Source organism: Odontesthes bonariensis, chromosome 10 (genome assembly GCF_027942865.1).
Source record: "Odontesthes bonariensis isolate fOdoBon6 chromosome 10, fOdoBon6.hap1, whole genome shotgun sequence".
Lineage (NCBI taxonomy): Eukaryota > Metazoa > Chordata > Actinopteri > Atheriniformes > Atherinopsidae > Odontesthes > Odontesthes bonariensis.
Window position 1 is genome coordinate 35,751,129 of NC_134515.1, and position 26,527 is coordinate 35,777,655.

The 26,527-nt window shown below is 41.8% G+C and overlaps 1 protein-coding gene across 1 annotated transcript; it reads left to right on the forward strand.

Moving 5' to 3' along the window:
* The first annotated feature begins 1,449 nt into the window (after positions 1–1,449).
* Positions 1,450–25,368, forward strand: tmem81 (transmembrane protein 81). The gene is made up of 6 exons (XM_075475846.1): positions 1,450–1,674; positions 5,015–5,166; positions 6,132–6,247; positions 6,493–6,686; positions 24,506–24,688; positions 25,318–25,368. The coding sequence occupies exons 1-6, from the start codon at positions 1,450–1,452 to the stop codon at positions 25,366–25,368; spliced, it is 921 nt and encodes a 306-aa protein (XP_075331961.1).
* Positions 25,369–26,527: the final 1,159 nt, after the last annotated feature.

Sequence of the window (26,527 nt, forward strand, 5' to 3'; positions counted from 1 at the left end):
TGTTTCCTCATTTGTAAATTGATCTGGATAAAAACATTCCAAAAATGAGTCAAAGTAAATGTAGACTAAAATTAAACCTTTGCTCTGTCCATACAATAAGTGATGAGAATCAATCCGGCCATCTCAATTGTTTGAACTTTTTTCAAGATATGTATATGGATGGTTTATTTCTAGCTTCAGACCTGGGTAAGAAAATTAGCAGCATGTTCCTTAAAGATGCAAACCTGCATATTAATCACCCAAATAGCCAAAATCAGTTGACATTGGTGGCAGAATCCAGATCAGAGAAAGGAAAGATCTCATGTCTTCAGAAAACATTTGATTATAAATAGATAGATCTACATAAATGCAAGAATAAGAATAAAATAAGAACATATTTTTAATAAAATAACAAAAGAAAGATGCTGTCAGTTATGAACACTGGAATGTGAATGGTGAGTGAATGTTTAACTCTCACACAGTGCAGAGCTGTTGTACAGCGTCAGGGCGAATGGAAAGGATTATTAAAGGGGAATTCCGGGGCATTTGAAGCGCATTTCCATTGCTAGAGGTTGTCAAATACTGACAGTAGGACACAGAGAGGTGCAAATCTGCGCTCCCTGTGTGGAGATCGCGCTGTTTGCGCAGCCTGTCATGCGAGGCTAATACGTGGTGGCTAGGGGCAAGCGCTAACCCTTCCACGTAAAACAACAACTTGCACACTGCAGAAACGTCACACCACTTTATAAACCATCCGACAATAAAGTCACAAGCCTTATCATCAAAACCATATTATTACTGGGCATGTATTGTTGTAATGTTTTAAATACTTGAACGCAGTTTTTCTAGAGAAGATAATTGTTTTGTATATGGGATTATTCTCCATCGACTCTTTTGGGCTTTCACATGCGCGAGCGTACAACTAACCGGTGAGTGACATGCTGTTTATAAAGTTGTTTTGTAACGTCCCCATGCCAGTAATGTGAGAACCATGCATGTGGTTTTGATGGTAAGGCTTGTGACTTTATTGTTGGATGGTTTATAAAGTGGTGTGACGTTTCTGCAGTGTGCAAGTTGTTGTTTTACGTGGAAGGTTTAGCACTTGCCCCTAGCCACCACGTATTAGCCTCGCATGACAGGCTGCGCGAACAGCGCGATCTCCACACAGGGAGCGCAGATTTGCACCTGTCTGTGTCCTACTATCAGTATTTGACAACCTCTAGCAATGGAAATGCGCTTCAAATGCCCCGGAGTTCTCCTTTAAAGGATTAATGACCTACAATGGTTTGGGCCTAGCGGGTGATTTTGTTAATCTTCCTGATGTCTCTGGGGCAGATGCTGCTCCCCCAGCACACCACAACACAGTAGATGGCACTTGCTCCCACAGACTGGTAGAAGATGTCCAACAGATTATATACCTTAGTTTTGTCCTCTGTCCTCCTCCCTGCAGAGTTACCATCAAACGTCAACATGCAACACTGTTCTATGAGGCTTTACTTCCTCCTCCTTCTGCTCTTCCATCTTCTGACCTCAACTGCCCTGAAGGAGGTGGATGAAGTGTCAGTGGAGGTCATCAATGACAGCTCCCCCTGCAGCACAACCTGTGGGCTGGGGGTTAAAACTCAAACCCTCTGTTTGCTGAGAGACGGCGCAACAGCACTGGAAGAAAAAAGGAAGAGGAATGATGGAACAAAGGTACCGCCTAGACACCAGGTGTAAATTCCAAGAGACTTTCTTTTGCATTTGGAGGTAAATTAATGATAGGCTCAACTGTTTTTGCAATTTAATTCATATTGAGCCATGATCAGCAGCACCACACAGTTAAAATGTGATAACACTACTCAAATCAGGCTTGATGGAGTGAAATCTTTCATTTACAAGTGACTGGCTCAGTCTGACATCATTAAGTGCCATTGAAGGCAAGGCAGGGCATCTTTATTTATATAGCGCATTTCATACCACAGGCAACTCAATGTGCTTTACATAAAGACAAGGCATTTAAAAGAACAGCATAAAGCAGCATAAAAACAAGCAATTTAAAGAGAAAAAAAAATAGAATAAAAATTAAAAACACAGTTAATGCAATCAAAGAAGAGGGGAAAAATAAAAATATAAACTCAACCATAAACACACTGAAAGAGAAATGTTTTTAACCTGGATTTAAAAGTGCTTACAGTTGGGGCTGATTTCAACTGTAAAGGGCGGATTATAGTTCTGCGTCTATCGTCTTGACGTGTTGCTTTGCTCTGGTTGCGAACCACTTTTCATGTTATGGTTCTGCAACCTCGGTCTGGAATTTCTCGGGACACACAGCAGTTTCCCCTCGCGAGAATTTCGGTGGGCGGTGACGAGAACTTCGGGGGCGCCGGCGGAAGTGTTTATTTTTCAAAAAAAAAAAAAAAGTGTATGCAAGATATGGATCTGGAGTTGCTCGACATCGAAGAAGAACAGCTTCTTTTATTGGAGTTGGCGAAAATGCAAAGGAGGAAGCCACACAGACAACCGGAAAGGCACACCGAGGACCAATCACAGCCGCTTTTGTCTGCGCACTTCCGTTGGTGGTCTGCGTGCGTCTGTCGCGTAGTCAGGATTTTTTTGAGGTGCACGACAACGCGTGCAGAGCCTCTGCGTGGGGGAGTGGTCAAGATTTTGACGCTCGCAGAGGCTCTGCGTCCGAGCGTCAGAGGCTTTGCGTCTGAAGCATAAATCAGCCTTAAGTGCTACCAAAGCGCCCTTTGGTTTGATGCCAGAAATAAGGACCAGGTTTAGAAGAGAGTTAGACCTATGGCTGACAAAGTGGAGGAAATTTCACTTACCTTCATCTGGCTGCTCCTATTCTTTTAATCTTTTAATTTGTTGGAAGTCTACTTGAGAATGTTTCAGCATTTTTTTCCATAGATTCTTTCAATATTATCTGAATGTTACCAATGGCAACCTCCAGTATAGATTAAAATCCATGGATACAAACACCAAAATGTATTTTTCTTACTACATGACAAAACGGTTTTCAAGGAAAAAATAAATAAATAAATAAATAAATAAAAAATAATACTCTTTCCCTGTGTCCTTATGCCGAAATCTTTAGCCGACCCACCCCAAATGGGAATTAATGACTCTTCGCGCCCGGAAGTTTTCAATCCGTCCCAACACCCGTCAGGGGGAGAAAACCTTCCGTCACGGAAACCGCTTAAATTTATTAATTGGCCGACCCAACCATATATGGGAATTAATGACCCTTCGTCACACGGAGCTCTTCGCGCACGGAAACCTCTCAATTTATAAGACAATTTCCCCCATGGGATAATCATTTATAAAATTAATTTATCTTGTCTTTTATTTGTTCGAATTAAATTGTCAGGACACTTATTTACTTTCTATTTAAAAAAAGTCCCCATCGATCACCTCCAGCTGTCCTCCCTCGGACCGTCCTTAGAATCTGCCATCCGGGTTCACGGCACCATTTGTTAGATTCGATTCTTTCGATGGCAGCTCAAAAACATGGTTTAATGGTTTGTTTTCCATTTGTGTGGGGGTTGTTGTGGAGAAAAAGGAGTCGGGACGCGCCGTGGTCAGCCTCTTATGGGGAATTTTTTGAACAGACCGTCACAAAGACAAGTACATTTCAGAATGCCCGGAAATTCCCTACGACCTCAGTTTGTGCCAATTTTTATACCCTTCTGTATCATTCAAATGCGTACGTGGCTCAAACCCAATCGCTCTACGGCGCCTGGCTTTCGCCATTATCTTAAACAAACAATAAACAATATTCATATGAACCGGACAACAAGGGACACTGTGTAAATAGGCCAAATGTCATGACGTAGCTCTCCCACAGGGTGCGTATTTTTGCATACAAAATTAAAAATAATGCCCAAGAATAAGATGGGGTAGTAGCTGAGGCTGGATTTTTTTTCAAATTATCCTTAATAAAAGTATTCTACTTTCTTGATTTTGTTGTTATTGCCAAAACTTGTAAATTTTGACATATCTTCCTCTTGTGAGCCTGTCCTAAATTTTACAGTAGTCCATCTCATATCGGGGGGCTTTCTACACACGCATCTACTGGGATGAGGTCGTCGACGCGCTGCTGCAGCACAGCTCCTTCACTCCCTGCTCTGTGACGGTCGGCTAACTTCACACGGAGTTTGCTACTGCTAGTTCTGTGCAACATGGCAGGATATTTATCAGATTTTGATGACGTGGAAGGCGACTTTGAGTACGATGGAGTGAATGAGCGCGCGACGATGACGTCATCCCACTAGACGCGTGTGTAGAAAGCCCCCCATAAGCCCCCGATAGCCCCCAATAACAACAACACGGCAGCTCTGAGCTAACAGTGCAACAGTACGCGTTCATTCATTCATTCATCTTAAAGTATTAGTGAAATAAAGACAGATAATGCCTTATTCAGAGGCTGTATTGTCTCTGCCCTGTTCTCTCCCGTTATATGGATATACGCGGATCTGAGTGATCTAAATATTTTTTCTGAAGGACGCAGACTTTCACCAAACTGTTATCGGTGAGTAGATGAATGTATTTTATGCCAGAAATAAGGTCCAGGTTTAAAAAACACTAACTTCCCCTTTAAATGTGCGGTGTGTGAAACAGTGTGGAGGACATGATTGCCAACCAATCTACCTCCAGGTTTCAGTCTTCAGTCTGAGAGGATACATAATGGGTCAGATGAGCTGTGGTACAGGTGTACAGTCCCTAAGTGCTGGCATCTCAGATGCATGTGTGTCAAGAGACAATGACCCCTGGATACTGTCTAACTAAATCAAATAAGTGGCTTAATCGAGACTTGCTTATTCTGTGTGTGCTTTATATCTGTCAGTTGCTGTTTTCATTTTGCCACACTTAATGGCAGTTGTTTAGTGGTTGCAATGGCAAAGACAGAATCCAGGTTAGAAATATTCTAATTTTCCTTTTAAGAACACAAAAGAATATATTAATGTTATATAAAAAAAAAAAGAAGGAAAATAGCTTATTATTTAATGACAATACATGTTATCACCTTTATTAGGAGATCGCAAAGTTAGGAGTGTCAGAGGAGTGTCGAATCCGTAAGGTGAAGTGTCTGGAGTCATGGCAGTGTGGACTCAGGACAATGACTGCGATGTCAGGACAGAGAGTGGAGATCGACTGTCTGGGAGAGGTCATGGAGGTGATGGGAAGGTTCTCCTGGAGGTAAGGAGGAAGGAGAAGAGACAAAATAATTACCTTATTTGACCTTATGTTAATTACTAAGTTCTTTTTGTCGATCTCGTTGGAAAACATCATGAAGTTAAGGAAAGATATAGAAATGACATGAACAATATATGACCACCACGCTGCAATGGGAATCCACACTTAGTTTAAGCTGCAATGTGGGTCTGTAACATTTCAAGATGTTCAACAATGATTCTACAAAAAGTTATTTAGATACTTACTACTTTAACTGTCTTCTTAGAATGTAAGCTTCATGCTAACTGAAATATGTTTAAAGCATTAAAACCTGTTTTTAGCCTGCCATTATTCTGCTTAAATAAAAACTGCAACCTCAAAAACGCATATAATGCACTTTGCTGACCTGCTCAGTTGTGTTCAGAGAAAATTCCACCTTTCTTCCTGTGAGAAGAAAAATAAACTCCCTCAGCTTTGGAATATGGCATAGGCTAGTCTTTGATGAGACAGTGGAGCTGTGAAGCAGCGGCTGGCAGCTATGTTTAACTGTGACTGCAGCCTCAGGTTGCAGCAATTATAGGCAGCAGCAAAGGCAGAAATGCTTCCCATTTCAACCCATAACACTATTTTGTTAGTTTTTCTCTACACAAAATTCAATCATTTTCCAAACCTCTTTGGGTTGTTTTGTTCCTACAACTAACCAAACACAGGAAAAAATCCTGGAGGACTTGTTGGACTGTGTACACGGTTAATAGTTGACCAAACGTTTCTGTGGTTCTGCCAGTGTTTTAATACGTTTTTAATTAGTAGCTAAGGAATCATAATCACAGCTGAGCACACGATAATGCTCTTGCTCGCCACTCAGTGAAGCTCCACTGCTAAAATTCCCTGATTCAATAAAAGTGGTTGTTCAGAGGATTTCACCCTCACTGGGAGAGACTCCTTGATAGAGGAAAGATTTCAGAATGAAGTTTGGTTTTCTGGCTCAGGGTGTCATGGCGCTACGCTCGAGGAATAATCAGCTCTGATGACTCTCTCTTTGATCGTTGGGAAGCCCCTCATCTGGACCGAGTGATTCTGGACCCTGTGAGAGAGGAGGATGCAGGTTCTCTCGCTGACTCATGTTATCACAACATTTAGAGGGACTAAGTTTAAAACTTTATGTGCTTAAAGCCTAAAGAAGGCCTGTTGAAGACAATATCATTTGGCTTTGACTAACATCATCATAATACAGGCGAAGTACTGATAAAGTTCGGACCATTATGATAGCACCACTACATGGAAATACAAACATCTTGCCAAAGCACAACTCCTGACTTTCAGCTAACTAACGAACCAGGTCATTTTCAGGTACCTATCGTTGTGATGTGCAGGACATCAACTTTCGAAGAGTGAAAAGGATTTACTGGGGTATTCGAGTTTTACCCACCGGGGTTCTCAATCTGGACTTTGAAAGCTCTCTGGCCCAATGGGAACTGACCGAAAGTCAACAGAAGCCGACTGTGCTTCACTCTGGCACCACTGGGAGACTTCTTCTTCATGTGGTATGGCTTCGCTTTTAGGATATCAGTGTTTTATTGCATAAATGCCTTTTAAAAAAGATATCAAATTTGTCCTGCAACCAGCAGATTTAAACCCTCAAAACAAAATGTTATTTAACTTGTTACATCAAAAATCTAATTTTATTGATATGGCACCTTTTATACTTAAAAAAGCAACACAACAACAACAATGATAAGACACCCACGCAAGCTCAGACCCACTACACCTTTTAGACGGAGACATGGCTGGGCACAAAGAAAAAATAATGACCTAACTCACTGGCAGTGTGTTTGTTCTGCGTAAACATACAGGTGGTGATCATTCTAGTCTTTACAGCCATCTGGGCTGGGCTGCTGGGCCTCAGGAGACTGACGATGAGAGGAAGAGAAGAATGAAGATATTTTTCCATCACATGTTATGCAAGAATTTTCATTTCTGTTCAACTGTAGAATCCTTGAGCACATGTGTGATATCAGCAAATCAATTCCTTTACATTTAAGTCCAAGTGAAGTATAATTGCTTGTTTGATGAAAATACTCTGTCCAAACCTCTTTCTTATGGTGGACCTTTGCTTCTAAATAAAAACTAATGAATTGCCCTCATTGTCATTTATAGCACCGGTGGAACCTGCGGCCAACCATGCAATACCATATTTGTTAGAGAGCAAATGTTTTAACATAAATAGGCCCGAGCACGGAAGGTGATGCAAAGGCCTATTGTATCTGTAGTGTTTATCATTTATTATTCTTATAATTTTTTCCCCCAGCAAATTAAGTACCTTTTTGGGGGCCTGACCATCACTAAAAAGTCATGAAATTTTGTGCAAAATTCAAGTGTTGAAAATTTTGGTATTTTAATATACTCATCGTGGGTCCAATTTTGATAACAAGCAATTACAACAAAGGTCATCACAGATTGCTCATATCTCATCCGAGTAGCACCAAACTTACAATGTGTAGTCTATTTGGAGCCCTGATCAGATCTATATCCATATACCCTGCCAACGCCATAGCCCCGCCCACTGTCAATAGGACGTGATAGTTTTAACTTCATGGCTTACAACTTCTCAATGAGTTACCCCTCACACTTGTGTGTTAGAAAAGTGTGTTATAGTATGATAGTATCATGATAGTACTTCATTGAAATTGAGAATTTTTGCCAAACGTATCCAAATTTTGACGTTTCGTAATGAAACAGGAAGTCCTCATATCGGACACACACAGATGTTGCATATTTGATGACAGATAAAAGTTGAACACAAAAATATGATAATTGTCTAATAGCACTTCTGTTGGTCCCCTGAAAAAATTCAGCCCCGCCCACTAAGGTCAGTGATCTGTCGGAAATCTGGTACAATCGTGTAACCTGTCAAAATGGACAAAAAAACCTGTTGGAGTCTCTGGCTATCTCAGATTTGGAGAATGACCCTCATTATCATTAGTAATAATTACTTAAACTCCTGTATGGCAACTACTGTCTTCCAAGAGCGCAATCTTCCAACTACCTCTTGATATCACGCCCTGTTGGGGCCCTGGGAAGTGCAGTTCAAGCACCGACTATGAGCTCCAGGTTCTTGACTTCTGCAGCTGCAATTCTTGATTCTCACAGGAATTCAATTCAATCAGGTATTCAAATATTTGATACTTTTTGCTACTCAGTCCATCCATCCATTTTCTATACCCGCTTAATCCATCAGTAGGGTCGCGGGGGGGCTGGAGCCCTTCCCAGCAGCCATTGGGCGAGAGGTGGGGTACACCCTGGACAGGTCGCCAGTCCATCACAGGGACACACAGAGACAAATGAGACAAACACCCACACTCACTCCTAGGGACAATTTAGAGACACCAATTAAATGTTTTTGGATAGTGGGAGGAATTGAACCTGCAACCCTCTTGCTGTGAGGCGACGATGCTAACCACAACACCACCGTGTAGCCCTACATGTAGACATATAAAGAAAAAAATTATGTCTATGGTGTTACACGTAGACATAATATACATAGACACCTCATAGACTGACGCTGCCAATTGGAGCTGACGTATCAGCACGGTCGCCATCGTGGATGGGTCCCCAATGCCCCCCCCCATTGCATTTATTTCGACTGAGGACAGTGTATATCCCCAACTACAATAATCAAAACCCCCCTGAATTTTTACCCGATTTTCACAGTTTAGTTTGTTACAAACGACAGAGATTTAGTTATGATACAGAAAGCTGTCACACATTAAAAATACGTGCTTTCATGCTGAAAGACTTTGTATTATGCTCTTTAACAAAGACATATGGTAGGCTAAAACATATTGTTTAGGGCTGGGCAACGATTAAAATTTTTAATCTAATTAATCACATGATTTCCCTGATTAATCACGATTAATCGCATTTGTACGCAGAATCCAAAAATGAATTCAAAATTAGTGTATAGCCTTTAGCATTTAGTTTTAAATGTGCTGCCATATGAATGAAAGTGCCATAACATTTGTTGTGCAAGCACACTTTTAACATCAGCATCTTTCTGTAGTTTTTATGTAGAAGCCTCGCTCCACTGTCTGTTTCCTTGAATGACTTGCAGCTATCAGTTGTGTGTTTTGCCTTTAAGTGATATTTTAGACTGGAACTACTACGCTGAGAAGACAATTCAACTTGGCAGTGTTTACAGATGACTTTGGTTCTGTCGACTCCGCCGTCTGGAAGAACTTTAAAATGAAAATGGCCGAGTAAAAGTTCCGTACCCTTCTCCATGTTTGGTGGATCCGCCGATTACTTTCTTTTCCGGTTCCACAGCAGACAGCAACAGACTTTTACAAAATAAAAGCCTGTGAGCAACAGACTTTTACAAAATAAAATAAATGATAAAACAGGGGTGGTCCGTGGCGTAGTGGGTTGAGCAGGCGCCCCATGTACAAGAGGCTATAGTCCTCGCTGCAGCTGGCCGCGGTTCGAGTCCTGCATTGGACAGCCCGGTGCTGCATGTTGTTCCCCCTCTCTCTGCCAAATTATTATTTTGTTTTAATTAAAAAAAAAAAACCCTTGCGTTAATGCCCGATAAAATATTTATCGGCGTTAAATAATTGACGAGTTAACGTGATAATAACGAGTTAACTAGCCCAACCCTAATATTGATAAATGCATAGATTAATTCATTTTATATTTTAATAAAGAAACGTGTTTGATTGTTCATTTGAATCTCTCTCCCTGTATTTATCTGTGGTTTTAAATACACTCGCCAGAAGAAGGAGAAGAGCCAGCTCCTGAACTTTGTCTTGGGTCAGGCCAAGATGGCAGTGTATGTGAGCAGAAAGAGCAGCGTGGAGAGACTATCTCTCCTGTTCCTGTGTGTGTGGAGCTGATCAGGATCAGGCTGGAATTCTATAAGATCTCAGGAGACTTAAGCCGGAGTTACAGTTGACGCGTCACTCACGGCAGTGGCGGCCCGTGACGTCAAAACAACGTTTCAGGCCTGGCGCTTGCCTTGAAAAGACGGCGCAGCGCGTTGTCGTGCAGTCGATTTTTGTAACTTGGCTGCGGCGAGAACGACAAACCGGATGGACCAATGTGAGACCAGGCTCAGTCAGGAGGTGCGTTTGTACAGCACCTGTACGAAACTGCAGTGAAACAGCACAGGGAGCACGTAAACTCCCAAAACTGGTGGACAGAGATTGGCAGAACTTTGGGGAAAGAGGGAGAGTTCTGTAAGAATGTGTGGAAGAAGCTACGGGACAGATACGTGAAGGCAAAGAAGAGGGCAGAGACTCCAAGTGGTGATGCCGGGGGCTTCAGTCCTTCACCTCTTTTAACTGAATTAAAAAATGAAAATAATCCGAATACTGCTGCATAATCATTAATGTATTCCTGCTCTTGACAGCGGCATTGTTTTCTTCTCCACTTTCGTGGTTGTAGAGTAGCGGTTACTTTCACGTAGCAGCGCCACCTCTGTGACGGAGAAAATTGCAACTACTGGCGCACAACGACTTGCGCCACTATATATAGGCAATTTCACGCGACAAACCCTGGGTGGCGCCATTACCCTCCACAAATGCATTTAATTTACGCCGGAAGTAGTTTGCACAGCGTTTGCCAATGTAAACAGATGATGCTAGCTTTGACAGCCCACTCACAGATCGTATAGCTAATAATGTCCTTACAATGGGAACAGAGTTTAAATACGTTAACTGGAGATGGAGTTACTATCCCCCACCCGAATTCGGTGCAGGACTGGGAGGATAACGTGACGACGTGGCCCAACATAACATACAAAACATAGCACCTAGAAATAGAAGTACCCTACGACCAAGGCTTTGTTCAGGAGCATATCTCAAGGCTGCGTACACTTTACTTTTCCCACATGCTCCCGAAAATCGTTGATGATTTTGTTGAGGGAAGGTTACAGTTCTGCAGTAAATATCTCAGCATTTTAAAACCAAAATAAACTGCCCTATGTAGGTGCCCAAGGGTGCCAACAGATGTCTGTTGTTTACATAATGTAATTAAACGTTGAATATATTGTTGTACAAAATTGAAAATAAAGGTTGATGTAATTTCATTTCATAATTGCACTGAACTACGATCATGAGTGCCCTATCTTCCTTAGAGTGTTACAATTTCTTTTAACCCAGTTCATTCATAGTAAACTCATACTTTACATTAATAACACTGGATTAATTATTTGTTTTGAGGAAATGAAACAAATGGCTTCAACTAGAAAGATCATGTATTTAATCCTAACAGATATTAAAAAGTGAAATACAAAACGACCCCACACAATTACATCACAATAATAATAATAATGTACAATATTAACTGTTAAACATATAGTATGCACACAGGGACACAAGGCAAGATTCTAAACCTCATGAGGCATTCTGATCAGTGGACTTCTCAGGTTAACTAGGCCAGCACAGATGGTCAAGATGTTGTCCAGTTTACGTGCCATGATGGGAACGGTCTGGGATAAAATCTTATAGATCTTCAGTCTCTGGATTGCTCTTTCCACATGTATGCAGACATTTGTCAAAGCTCTCTATCTAACCATTCGTTCAAGTGCTTTCTTGAGTTTGTACAGCCAACTACTGCACATGTCGTTCCCGAACCACTTTTCCTCTTAAAGTTTTCCATCCTTTTTCTCACTGCGTCGATATCGGAGCGAGCTAGCAAAACAAACCGGAGCCCGCCAGAACGCAAGTGCAGAGCATCGACGGGAGGAGTTTAGGAAGTAGAGCGGAAACGGGTCAAAAACTTGCCTATAGCTGGCACGAAATCGTGACGTCATCAACACCGCTTGCGCTAGCAGACGCGGCAACCATGCTAGAGCCTTTAGACTCATTTAGTAGCATGTGGTGTTCCCAGAGTGTGCCGTGTCAGGTGGAAGAAGATGACCTGTTGTTTGGGGGTGTGCGGAGGTTATGATGCGTTTGTGTATTTGTGTTTGTGTTTGTACGCGCATGTGTTTATAGTTTGTGTACATGTGTGTAAGTAAGTGATGTGTATGTTTTATTTTGAAAAAGGAAGTTTTTTTTTTTAGAAAACAAACATAAAGTGAAGCTGTTTAGGAGCGACAAATAAAGTTGTTTGAAAAATCAAAAAGAAATCTTTCTGTCTCTGTCTGTCTGTCTCTTACTCTCCCTATACCTCTCTGTCTTAGCAGTACATGTAATGATATTTGAATATTTTGGAGCTACCTTTCCATCTTTTTTGTTCTGTTAGATTGAATAACAAGAGTGACTTTGAAATACAGAATGATCCATGTAAAGTCACAGAACTTAATTCACTAATAAACAGGATAGTTACATGTTATCTTGCCAAACTGAGACATTTGAAAGCTGGTTTTGAGAGAGAACCAACATAATGTTTAAGTTAATTTGTGAAGGTGTTGTCCAACATTATTCCAGTAGATGGAAGTGTTGCTTCATGTAAAAGTTGACCCATCCTTTAAAAAGCTATATGTCATATATATAACTGTCATGATGTGTTCAGGGGAGGACCCAGGTGCAGACACGACTTTTTTTTATCAACAACATTCTGTTACCACATCCAGCAGCATGTACAACAAACATGTTGAAGTAGAGAAACTATCTCTGTCTATGTTGGTGTCTTACGTGGTGCAAGAGTAAGAGAAGTAAATAAGATTAAAAAAAGACACATGCTGAATTATCAAATTCTGTATTGGAAAGGAACACCATTCACAAAACCAACATGAAAACCATCTGAAAAAAGAGTTAAAAAAATGTCTCTGACCTAGGAGTGAAGCAACGTTAGCCTAGCAAGCCAGACCCGTGACGCTGGATAGCAGTGTGGGCGGGATAAACGGTTGTCTGTCAAGTTGCCTCTGCACTCAACGCCACGCAATAGGATGGCGCAACAACCAATCAGAGCGATGAAGAAGGATTACGTAGTCAGTGCGACGGACCAACGGAGCAAGCTGGTAAATTAAACTTTTACCGTACCCGGTGGGCAAAACTCCGAAAACGTCCTTTAAAAAAAAACTTAAGTGCAGTTATCTGTTCGTCTCGCAAAGAAAACTGTATATCTAAATTTTCTAGAGTCGCTGCCAAAGCCAACTCGAAAGACTGTTTGCTGGGCGCAGCCATTGTTTACCTCTCTCTGGAACTACACACTGAAACGTAGCACCTCTGTCGTCACTAGGTAGCCCGGCCTCCGACCCCGCTCCTCACGATTTGATTGGCCTGATTAAGTTTCGATTTGCAGCCTCGCAAAACGACCACAAGTGACTAGACTAGCCCCGGACCAATTTGCGGTCGCTAGTTCTCAAATGAACTTGATTTGCACTCCCAACCGTAGCTCTTTGCTCACATCCACCATGTCATCTTTACTCTTCTTAAATCTTGTTGGACCCCCCCTGGCTAAATTCAATCCAGTCCCGTACGTGAGGTCCTGGGTGGCCAAAGGACACAGAACTGCCACAGACACACGCAGTAAAAGCAGAAAACAAGAGGTAGAGGACAATCCGGACATGCTCGTGATGTGGGGTGTTTTAAACAACTAAATATGGTGAGGAAACATATTGTCTATTAATAGGCCGCCGTGCCAAGCTTTGAATAATATTTTTTTTTTTTACACGTTAGACCTGTTGAGAAATTAATTGCTGGCTGTATACTGAAGTCCCACCTGTGGTGATGTGGGCATTTGCCTATGTTTTGCGTACTAGCCTAAAATAATTATAAATTATCGTCATAACATTTATACCATGGATATTATTTGAAATTGAGGCTTGTAAGTCCCACAGCGTTTCAGGTGGACATTTTCATGTTGTTTTCAGCACCTTTTCTGTATACGTTCCGGGACCTGTACGCGTCTCGTCATCCCTGAGCTGTCGTATGTACTTTGCGTTCCGGCACCTTATGATTTACAAATTAAGCACTGACTAAATGTAACGAGTAACGACGTCAGTTCCAGAAATGTAAGAAGTAGAAAGTACAGATAGTTGTCCCAAAATGTAACGGAGTAAAAGTAAAAGTCTGCATTTTTATTTTTACTTAAGTAAGTACAAATTCCAGAAAAAACTACTTAAGTACAGTAACGAAGTAAAAATACTTCGTTACATTCCACCTCTGACTATAAATCTAATAAAGGAAACAAAGTACTAAATAAAAACACCAATAACCAAGAATACAGATCCTGACAGTATTACCATAATGGTTGATTATCACCTCCGATGTCATAACCAACGCTGCATGACAGGACTCAGCTGCTGGGTTGGGGTTAAGCTGTAAAGAGCAGGATACAGAGAGAAGCCTTCCCTAAAACATCATGATGCATTTGAATGGGTTTTCTTACACCCATTGTAGAGAGTTATTATGCTTGTTACATCCCAAAGAAATGGCATCTTGGTTTAGACTTGGAGGAGAGAAAACAGTCACAGAAGCCAGATGAAACAAACAAATATTATTTCTTCGTTACCTATGGGATACTGATTTATAACATGTCCTTCAAATCCGATAACATATGCTGCATATGCTGTTTATTAATGTCATCTCGAGATGGTTATGAAGTGACACACCATTCTTGTTGTCATCCATGTAACCCACCACTATAGGATATCGACTGTTCACACATGTTTTTTTTTTGTCATGACTGTGATTCTGTGAAACTTACAAGAATCCAACTGCCTTGCGAGATAAGTCTCAGGACACCATTAAGAGAATGTCTGTAATAATGCTCACAATAATGATTAGGTCAGGGTAGCAGGATGAACAGTTGAGGATAATTTTCATGATTAAATTAGGACCATTTTAGGTAATAAAAAAGAAAGTAGATCAATTTGAGGTATTGAGCAGAAGGGGTTGATATTCTAATGAAACAAAAAACCTGAACAAAAACAAAATTAACTCCAACAACTAGGTTGGTATTAGTTCAAGTGAAACATGTCAGATGTTAACATCAGAGCTTTCCCGCGCTGAGTGAGACGTAATGATGAAAACATGATCAACATGTTTATTTGTGTTATTTTGGGAGGAGCCATGGGAAATAACAGAAATGCAATTATGAAGATATGCTCAGTGTAATTCATTCATTTCCTCTGCGAACTGCCCGGCTCAGCCCTGAAGAACATCATTTCCCCGCACATGCTTAGCTAAAACATCACTTTGACAAATATAATTGCTCTCCTGCACTCAGTAGACATGCAATTCAATCACTGCTCCACAGCAGCGTCAAAGAACACGATAATCACATACAGTAAGGGTGACTTTGAATCAGTATGTGAGTGATGCACCCACAATGAACCCCTCAGAAAGAACTCTTAATTATAATGAGGAGCTCAGAGATGTAGATCAAGCTTGTGCTGAGCCCCAGGAAAATTAGATCATAAATTATTTACATTGTTCCAACTTTCTAAATTGAAAATTTAAATCATATTTGACATAACAGATGTCTTTTCCCCTTAGAACTTAACTTTATGCTCTTTTTTATATGTAGCTTTGATTTAAAGGTTTATTTTGCTGTTTGAAATCAGTTGCCAGAGCTGATTGCTTTGTATGAATGGATATAAACTCAATTTATCCCAAGTTATCATTGTGCTAAGTTAGGCTGCATTCTGTCTCTTTATTTATAATCTATTCACTTATAAATAGGCTTATTGGTTTCTGGAGGCATGGGGCCTTATCTGGTGAAAAAGAAAAAAAAAAGAAAAACATCTAGCATCCACATAAGAGAGCATTTATCTTCAAAGTTTATTTAAACCAACCACATCGTGAAGCTGGCTTTGCTGCTGAAACATAGCAAGAACCAACACCAGATCACCATACAAAATGGTGGATGGATGTATAGATAGAGTTAAAGAATAAATAACATAACTGTATTTACATGGTCCCAAGATTAGTACATTACATGAGGATGGCTATGCAAAAGACTCAAACATCTCCAATTTCTGTCTCATGATTCTGCCGGCCTTATGGATCAGTTTATTAAGCCTGTTGGCATCTCTAGCAAAGCTGTTGCCCTGGCAGACCATAGATAACACTTGCTATCACAAACTGCACACATTGAAATTTCTGAGCTTTCTAAGGAAATAAAGTCTGCTTATCTTCTTTTTGCAGGACAGTGGCCCTCGAGGACCGACTTTGGACATCCCTGAGTTATTGTCTCAGCACAACAAAGAACACTGTGAGCAACACCTCTTCTCATGCTAACTGTCAAGATCGGTTGTACATTGACCACTGTCGTCTTACCCAGCAACTTGTGTATTAATGACTCTCTGCAGATGCGACCTTTGTCTCTCACTCCGCAGACTGTCATGCTTACTGTAGCCTACAACTGAAAGACCTTTCTTACAAGTGGGAAATAAATCAAAAGACAACTTAATTGTTCATCTCTTATTCAGACTGATTTAGGAAAATTTACAAGACACATAGAAGAATGACCAATTTATTTGAACATTCTCTGACAGTAGAATTCTAAATTATACATAAAAAGTTATATGTTATCAATTCAGGTCCTGCAACTAACATACAAAAATCCCTGTAGAGGAATTTGTTTTAATCTGAAACACTAGAGGTTGAGTACAGCAATAGTCTCACTCCAGAACTGTATTATCCATGTAAGTCTACAGCAAACAAAAAAACAAAAAACAAAACAAAAAATGCTACACGATAATGGCTGCAAATTTACTAAATGGCTATAGTACATTTCCAATGCTCCAAAAATCACAATATGACTCAATTTTATATTATTTGAAATCACCACAAATATGAACTTTTTTACTAAATTTTAACATTAAAAGAAAATATTGCAGGAGGTACCAGATTCAAGATCCATCTGACCAAAGACCCTACACAAAGTTTCCAAAGTCAATGTCAGAATTTTCAGCACTGTAGCCAGACTGAGTTAGTCAGACTTCTGTTGAGCCACGTATTCCTTTAACTCTCAGCAGTGATGATTTCATGAGCTTCTTTATCAATAAAATTGTTTCTATCAGACAGAAGATTGATGGAGTCCTTCCCACTATTATCAGTGATGTATCATCAAGTACAGCAGCTTTAGAAGTATCTTTAGAACCTGATTTGTATTTAGACGGCTTCTGTCCAGTTGATCTCTCTGAACTAACAACAGCAATAGTCTCTTCTAAAGCATCAACTTGTAATTTAGACCCAATCCCAACCAGACTGTTCAAGGAGGTTTTCCTGTTAATTGACACTTCCATATTGGATTTAATCAATCTGTCTTTGTTGACAGGATATGTACCTCAGCCTTTGAAGGTTGCTTTAATCAAACCTTTACTTAAAAAACCTACTCTTGATTCAGAAGTGTTAGCTAATTATAGACCTAAATCCAATCTCCCTTTTATGTCTGAAGTTCTTGAAAAAATAGTTGCAGCTCAGATTTGTGATCATTTACACAGAAATAATCTGTTTGAAGAGTTTCAGTCAGGATTCAGAGTGCATCATAGCACAGAAACTGCACTGCTGAAAGTTACCAATGATCTCCTCTTAGCCTCTGATAGCGGACTTGTGTCTGTGCTTGTCCTGTTGGATCTCAGTCCTGCATTTGATACGGTCGAGCACAGCATCTCATTAAAGGTACTTTTAATGAGATACTGGACCTGAGTCCTTGGATCTAAGAGCTCTGCTGGGTTTATATTCTCTGAACATATCACAGATGTATTTTGGGCCTAAACCGTTCTGGGATTTGTAAACCATCAGCAGACTTTTAAAATCTATTCTGTGACTGACTGGAAGCCAGAGTAAAGATTTCAAAACTGGTGTGATGTGTTCAGATCTCTTAGTCCGGGTTAAAACTCCAGCAGCAGCGTTCTGGATGAGCTGCAGATGTTTAATGCTCTTTTTGGGAAGTCCAGTTAAAGGCCTACAGAAAGCTGACACTACACCCAATACATAATGATAATACATACACAGAGGAACAATAATGATCATTGGACTCTACACCAAAACATTTCATAAACGCATGAAATTTGCGATTTTGAATTTGCCGCTAGGAAACCTTCCTGGAATTCCAGACTGGGGTCGGGGCTTCCGTGTGACGTCACAAGTGCCATGGTTTTTCCTGGCTGCCTCAGTGTTGCCAATTTAGCTAGATTTAGCGACTTTTGGCCATCTCTGGCGACCAAAAAAAAAATAATCTAGCGAATTTCGGCCTCAATCTGCCTGAATCTAGCAACAATTCAACTTGTTTTGTGAGTGACAAATCAGTTGCCCCGCGACACCATACAAGCCGAGACAGAAGCACTGCAGGACGGTGGCAACCCGGCATTCCCTGTCAAAACCACAGTTTCAAGCTAGCTACAACGAGGGTAGGTTCACTTCCTGTTTTCAAAACAACAGCACGTAATGGCTTTCCCTATGATAAAAGGCAACGGGTATTTTATTTTGTAAAAAATAACCGGAAGTGCGTTGCTCACTGCGGCTAGCTTTAGCAGCGCCGAATTCGTTGGAACAAAATGGTAAACAGCCGGTATTTTGTCAGGTTTTCAACACGTTGGGGATCTAAACGACTACTTTCTCACCTGAAAAGTTTCAAATGTTGCGGGGACAGAGGAAGCAGAGAGACCTGCGGTCGGAACTTGTGTCTGTGCCTCCCTGTCCACCTGCCTCCTCTCTGGTGAAATCAGGAGCCATCCCGCCGTGTTCAGCTCCCTGCGGTGCGGACACTCAGGGGGAATCCACCTGGCGGAGAGCGGACACACCGTGGGATGGTTGCCCTGAAATCAGCCGGCAGAGCGATCATCAAGAGCCCCGACGTGGACATGATCGCTCTGCCGGCTGATTTCCACTCTCCACCTGGCGGAGAGTGTGTTCGCTCTCCGCCAGGTGGATTCCTGTCCGACTGCAGGTCTCTCTGCTGGTGCTGAGGGCAACACACGCACTTCGTACATCTACTCGCAATAAAAACTGCACTGAACCCAACGTTTTATATTTCCAATCGACGTCCCGCGGCACACATCGAAATTTGCCGTGAAGAAGCTGTCCAGGTCTGGCAAACTGCTGGCTTCGCTACTAGAACTACTGGTGATTGTTCCAGCAGCTGGCACTCGTGACGTCACACACCTGTCGTTCCAGTTTGCCAAATTCGAGTCAAATGTGGTGATAGTTTATTGGGCCTAATCAGGACTATCCAGGGGCCTAAAATTATTTTAAAATCATAAAAAAATTCCATGGTATATAAGGAATCGATCTGCTATTTCAGTTTTGTGCAAAAAGTCACCTTTCTGTAGGCCTTTAAAAGAGCATGACAGTAATCGAGTCTACTGGAGATGAATGCATGGATGAGTTTCTCCTGGTCTTTTTGGGAGAGGAAACCTTTAATTCTGTTTATGTTTCTGAGGTGGTAAAAAGCTGCCTTGGTGACAGCTGTGTATCGTCTGCACAACTGTGATAATTGATGTTAAAGTTCTGCAATATCTGACCCAATAGGAGCATATAAAAGGTAAACAGAAGAGGTCCAAGAATTGACCCCTGGGGGACTCCACAAGTCATGGCCACTCGCTCAGATTCATAGCTGCCAATTGTAACAAAATAACTCCGGCCTTCTAAGTAGGACCTGAACCAGTTAAGGACCGCTCCAGAAAGTCCAACCCAGTTTTCCAGCCTGTGCAACAGGATTCTGTGATCTACAGTATCAAACGCAGCGCTGAGGTCCAACAGAACCAGGACTGAAACATTACCAGAATCAGTATTCAACCTAATGTCGTTTAACACTTTGACCAGAGCTGTTTCAGTGCTGTGATGACGTCTGAAGCCTGATTGAAAGTTATCAAGACTTCCACTTTCATTCAGAAAGTCGTTGAGCTAGTTAAATACAACTTTCTCAATAATCTTAGATATAAAAGAGAGGTTAGAGACAGGTCTGTAGTTGTTCATCATAGAGGTGTCTAGAGTTCTCTTCTTTCGGAGGGGCTTAATGGCAGCTGTCTTTAGTGACTTGGGAAAAAGTGCCGAATGCCAGTGAGCTGTTAACTATTTGTAGGAGATCACTTTCTACTGAGGTAAAAACTGTTTTTACCGTTTTTAGTCGGATGGTATTATGTCCAGAGTGCAAGTTGTTGATTTCAGATGCCGAACTGTTTCCTCTAGGATTTTTAAATCAACAATATGAAATTGTGACATAACGTCAGAGTCAGGTTTAGTCTAGGTTTTAGACACAGATTAGTTTTCTGAATCTGAAGCTTTGTTTTCCTCCACTTACGTTCAGCTTTCCTGCATTCTCTTTTCAGGTTTTTGACGGTAGTGGTGTTTCTCCATGGTGTTCAAATAAAACTAAGATATTCAGAAGAAGGGAAATTGCCAAATGTGATCTCTTTAACTGGAATGTATCTTTAAATAAGGCAGCTTCTCCCCAACCTTTAATCCCATTTCGGCATTTATCCATAAAACTAAAGTTTGGGGGGGCTGCTTCATTAAGAACAGTAGCACTTGTGCTCTCTGTTAACCATGTTTCTGTCAGAAAAAGAAAATCTAAATTGTGTGAAATTATGAAGTCATTAACTAACAGTGACTTATTGGACAGAGATCTAATATTAAGTAAGGCTAGCTTTGTGGAGTTTACACTGGTCTCTGTTGTATTCTGAGTTGTACGTGGTACCGTTAACAGATAGATTCACCCCGCAAGTTGACTGTTTTCAATTCCTTCTTTTAATAACTAATACAGGAATCCTACTAGATCCCAGCTTGTTCTCAGAACAGCTGGAATCCAGTAGGTAGGGCCACTATAGCAGGGACCCTGAACACATCATGGTATGGTATCTTTGTTAGACATTAGGTTGAATACTGATTCTGGTAATGTTTCAGTCCTGGTTCTGTTGGACCTCAGCGCTGCGTTTGATACTGTAGATCACAGAATCCTGTTGCACAGGCTGGAAAACTGGGTTGGGCTTTCTGGAGCGGTCCTTAACTGGTTCAGGTCCTACTTAGAAGGCCGGAGTTATTTTGTTAAAATTGGCAGCTATGAATCTGAGCTAGTGGCCATGACTTGTGGAGTCCCCCAGGGGTCAATTCTTGGACCTCTTCTGTTTAACTTGTATATGCTCCCTTTGGGTCAGATATTGCAGAATTTTAACATCTATAGCCGCTTTCGGACAGACCGTTCTAAGAAAGTAGTTATCAGAACTACCCTCCTCAAATTTCGTTCTGATAACTATCCTTCCCCAGCGGAACTGTTTCAGTCTGCATTCGCACATGAGTCGGGACCTGATAGGGACTGATGCGCCGCGCGCAGCCGTCTGCTTCAGTGACGTGTTAGCCGTTAGCCGTTTAGCACTACATTCAAACACAAAACAAAACGGTAAAAGTAAGGAGAGTAGAAAAAACACCACCAAGAAGCTAATATGGAGGGCGGGGAGGCCACCGTGTTTATGGTCTGCATGATGGTGATATTAATCATGAACAATCACATCAGGCGTCTAATATCGAGGCTGGAAAAGCTCACAGAGAGAGTCAGGAGATACTTTTTCATTTCATGAAGGAAGAAAGGAGAGCAGAGCGCTGGAGACAAATGAGACCAGTGTAAGTTTAACTTATTAAACACCCGCCGGTTGTGTCCGTGTATGAGTAAACATTTCAGCCGTGATAGCATGACATGGGGCGTAGCTACCGACCACCACACACCTCCGTCAGATAGTTCTATAGAACTATGAAAAGACCCGACCTCGGAGAAGGAGCTAAATAGTTATAGGAACTAAGGGAGAAAGCCCCGAGTTCCTGTATGTCCGAACACGGGAGAAAACGGCCCCGCGGATTAAAAGGTTATTAGAACTGCCAAAGGTTCCTACAGTCCGAAAGCGGCTAATTATCACAGTTATGCAGACGATACACAACTTTATGTGTCTCTGTCACCAGACGACTGCAGCCCAGCAGACGTACTGTGTCAGTGTCTGGAGGAAATAAACACCTGGATGAGAGAGAATTTTCTACAATTAAATGAAGACAAAACTGAGATCATACTGTTTGGTAGCAAAGAGAAGAGGGTCAGCGTTGGTAAATATCTTGAGACTTGGGACCTTACAATCACTGACCAAGTTCGTAACCTCGGAGTGTTGATCGACTCAGATCTGACTTTCAGCAGCCACATCAAAGCTGTCACCAAGACAGCTTTTTACCACCTCAGAAACATCAACAGAATTAAAGGTTTCCTCTCCCAAAAAGACCAGGAGAAACTCATCCATGCATTCATCTCCAGTAGACTCGATTACTGTAATGCTCTTTTAACTGGACTTCCCAAAAAGAGCATTAAACATCTGCAGCTCATCCAGAACGCTGCTGCTGGAGTTTTAACCCGGACTAAGAGATCTGAACACATCACACCAGTTTTAAAATCTTTACACTGGCTTCCAGTCAGTCACAGAATAGATTTTAAAAGCCTGCTGATGGTTTACAAATCCCAGAACGGTTTAGGCCCAAAATACATCTGTGATATGTTCAGAGAATATAAACCCAGCAGAGCTCTTAGATCCAAGGACTCAGGTCAGCTGGTCCAGTCCAGAGTCCAGACTAAACATGGAGAAGCAGCATTTAGCTGTTATGCTGCAAATAAGTGGAACAAACTGCCAGTGGAGATTAAACTTTCACCAAATGTAGACATTTTTAAATCCAGGTTAAAGACATTTCTTTTCTCATCTGTCTATTCATGAAATATCTTTTAACTTATCTAGACTGTTGCCTGTTTTTAAATTCATTTAAATGATTTTATTTGTTTCTCTTTATATTCTTTTATGTATTTTTAATGCTTCTTGCACTCCCTGCTGCAATGCTTTTATTTTATGTAAAGCACTTTGAACTGTTTGTACATGAAATGTGCTATACAAATAAATTTGATTTGATTTGATTTGATTTTGTTTTGAACTGTGCTATCTTTGTTCTGAACTCTGGATGTTGTGCTGCTCCTTGAACATCCTGCACATCCCCTTGTGCCCTGCTCTGCCAGGACAGATGATGTAAGAGGAGGAGGAGGGGGTGCCCTGCGTTTCTCGGTTGATGGTGGTCGCTGGAGTCCTGGCTGGGATAGAGACATCCTTTGGAGACCTTGGGGGATGTGGAGTAAAGGGTCTGGTGAGGGGGGAGGGCTGGGGGTTGTTTGCCTCGCTGCTGTGTCCTTCAGTCTAATCTGTACAGTCATGTTTGGGTTTGCCGTCCCAACAGCATGACTTAAATGTGCACCAAGTAATCTGCATCCAGCTCGATTCGGATGCACGCCATCAGGTCTGAAACGCTCCTTACAGTTCCAAAAGATATTAAAGTTATCAATAAACTTAATCCCATGGGCGATGCATGCATTTGACAACCATGTGTTCAGCCCTGCTGAAAAGTTAAATTCCTTTATCCACAGTAGGAATGGGGCCTGAAATGGAGACCCGGTGTGCTCCATAGTGACACAGTCTCTCCAACAGCAGAGAAAAGTCTTTCTTCAGGATCTCAGAGCCAGTCTTCCTTCTCAGAATATCAAAAGACCCTGTGTGGACAATGATCCTCGTGCCATCTGGAGGAGTAGACAGAATGGTCGGCAAGATATCTATCAGTTCCCTGACTGATGTATCAGAAAAAGTTATAATTTCCGTCTTTGCCATTCTGACATGCTGTGTTATTGAGTCCCCGATCAGAATGGGATCTATTTAATTTTGTGTGGAGGTGTCGATCGCTTCTGTAGTCCTCACCTTGGTTGTGGGATTTGGGCTTCTCCTGATGATCTGGTTAGCCCTTGGCTGAGTTTTGGGGCCATTTCTCTTGTTTGTCTTCAAGTTTGCATTACATTCATAATCACACATTCTCTTTGGAGTCAATGGATCATATCTATTATGCAATGGGACTTCAGGTGGTGGAGTGAGTGCTGGAGGTTTAGGTTTTGTGCTGGGTTTACCTCTGGGACGGACAACATGAGACCAGATCCTGGCTGGGGTTGATGACTTTGGTTTGGCACCAACACTGTTCCAGTGGGAGATATCAGTCGGACCGTCCTGTTTGGGAGCTTCACCAGATATTCCAATGTCAATTGGACAGATCCAGGGAAGTGTGTCAGCCAGGGCTGCAGTGTGAGAATCCACATCAGCTGTGATCCCATGTAGAAAGATCTGAGTTAGTCCTTTGGCACATGAAGGCTCCACAGCCTGCACAGGAGCTATAATAGAGTCAATAAATTCCTCGTTCTTATGAATGCCTTGTTTCAATCCTCTTATCAAGCTGTGTTATCATCACAGAGAGTCGCTCACACTCTGTGCAGCTCACTGATACTGCAGGGTTAGGAGACATTGTTATGGATGGATAGATAGATAGATAGATAGATAGATAGATAGATAGATAGATAGATAGATAAATAACTTTATTAATCCCTTTGGGAGGTTCCCTCAGGGAAATTGAAATCTCAGTCCAATGCCCAGACGGAGCAGTTGAATCAGGAGCTGAAGGCTGCATCCATCTGGAGCCAACAACTGAGCTGGGTGGAATATGCTCATAATTCCCTGAACTCCTCAGCAACTGGTCTGTCTCCCTCCGAGGCTTCCCTTGGTTACCAGCCTCCGTTGTTCCCAGAAGAGGAAGGGGATCTCGAGGTACCCTCGGTCCAACACCATTTACAGAGGGCACAATGTGTTTGGACCCAAACCAAAGAGGCCCTCCTTTGTACGTCAGCTGTCGCCTGTTTGACCGCCATCACCGTTCTGCTCCTCAGTATTTCCCTGGCCAGTGAGTGTGGTTATCTGACAAGGAGATTAAGCCAGTTTCATCTAGTCCATTGTGCCCTCCGGCTGCTACACGGTGCAGCAGGTCCTGGACCATGTAGGGCCGTGGTCGGGGAGTCCAGTCCTTGGTGGACTGGGAAAGATATGGGCCGGAAGAACTCTCCTGGGTTCCTTGCCGCCACATTCTGGATCCATCCTTTATTGCTGACTTCAACCGTTCCAGGAGGGGGGAGTCTTCCAGCTTGCCTGGAGGCAGCCATTGAGGGGGGTGTACTGTCATGCATTTGGCCGTGGTGTTTTGGTTTTGTTCTGAGTTCTAGACGGGGCTGAGCAGGTATCCAGGAAGTCCGGGATGGAGTCTGGACTGCTCCTGCCAGCACACCTGCATGAGCTCCAGTCTTCGCCTTGTCTCACTGTCTGTGGTAATCAGGCCAACCAGTGCTCCACAGTGTTTGAAGAAAACGTTTTTTGTTTAACTGTGCCTCTCCCTGTGTCCTCAGTGCAACCTCGCTTCACCTGAGATCTTCGATATCTCCACTGATTCCATCTAAGTGACAAGCTGCAAACAATACCATTTCCATACTTTTTGTGCCTTCCTGCTCGCACTACCGCCATCTCAGACAAACCACACCGCAGCCTGCATCGCTCACTTATCCCTCACTGGACCCCTCCTGGAAACATAGTGAGTGCTCACTGAGCGAACAGATTGTCATTATTGAATTCTCCTGGACCAATCTAAGGAGCCTCTCTCTTCATAGACATAATCACCGGACTGGATTCACTGTGAAGTCACCTTGCAACCCACTTCTGTTTTCCTTCCATATTTCTGTGTCAGTCTGCTTTTGGGTTCCACCTTGTGTGTATGGGCTATTTCACAGCCCTGACACTGAGGTAGAAACTGACAAATTGAAAGTGACTATGCGTTAAAGCAGTTGTACAATCCTCAGAGCTGTGTAACTATCTTTAGTATTGGCTTGACATTGAGGTAGATTAAAAGAAAACATGGAAGACTGGTGCTGAAATTGAGGGCAGTTTGGGTACACAAACACTCATAAGCGTTAAATCACAGACACACACTAACATTCATGACATGGTGATTGACCTTTTCTTAAAGACCTGCTCAGGTGCACCTGCTCAGTAATTGGAGACATTCACAGAGGGGAGTCTGTGTGTGTGCTTTTGTGTGTGTCCTGCAGTGATGGCTGCGCACTTCAAATTAATTCCACTTGAGGTCTGACATTTATATATTGGAGCTACTGGTGAGAGCTGACCATTTTAGTGTGAGTGTGTTTGTGCATGTACTGTGAAGCACAGACATGAGGGCAGATAAGTATCTCATCTATGGACCCACTGACCTTTAGGGTAAAATATATTTTTGTTCTATTAGAATGGGCTAATGAATATTTTTTGTAAAACACAAATGAAAAGAAAATTATCAGGTTATCAGAAGTATAATTTCAAGAAATCCATCTGATTTATGCAGTATATCATACTGTATTTGTTAATGCTGTTTTAATTTTCATCTTGTAAAAGAAAAAGTTAAAGTATCTTGTAAGCTGAATTATAATATTTATTCGAACCTATATCTAATAGACACAAGTATAAAGGTAATTATTTCCAAACTCCATTTCATTTTAATAAAACATTCTCCACATAAATGTAGAATTTGTTGCACCAACGCAGTCAAAAGTTAGAAGAAGCATGTTTACC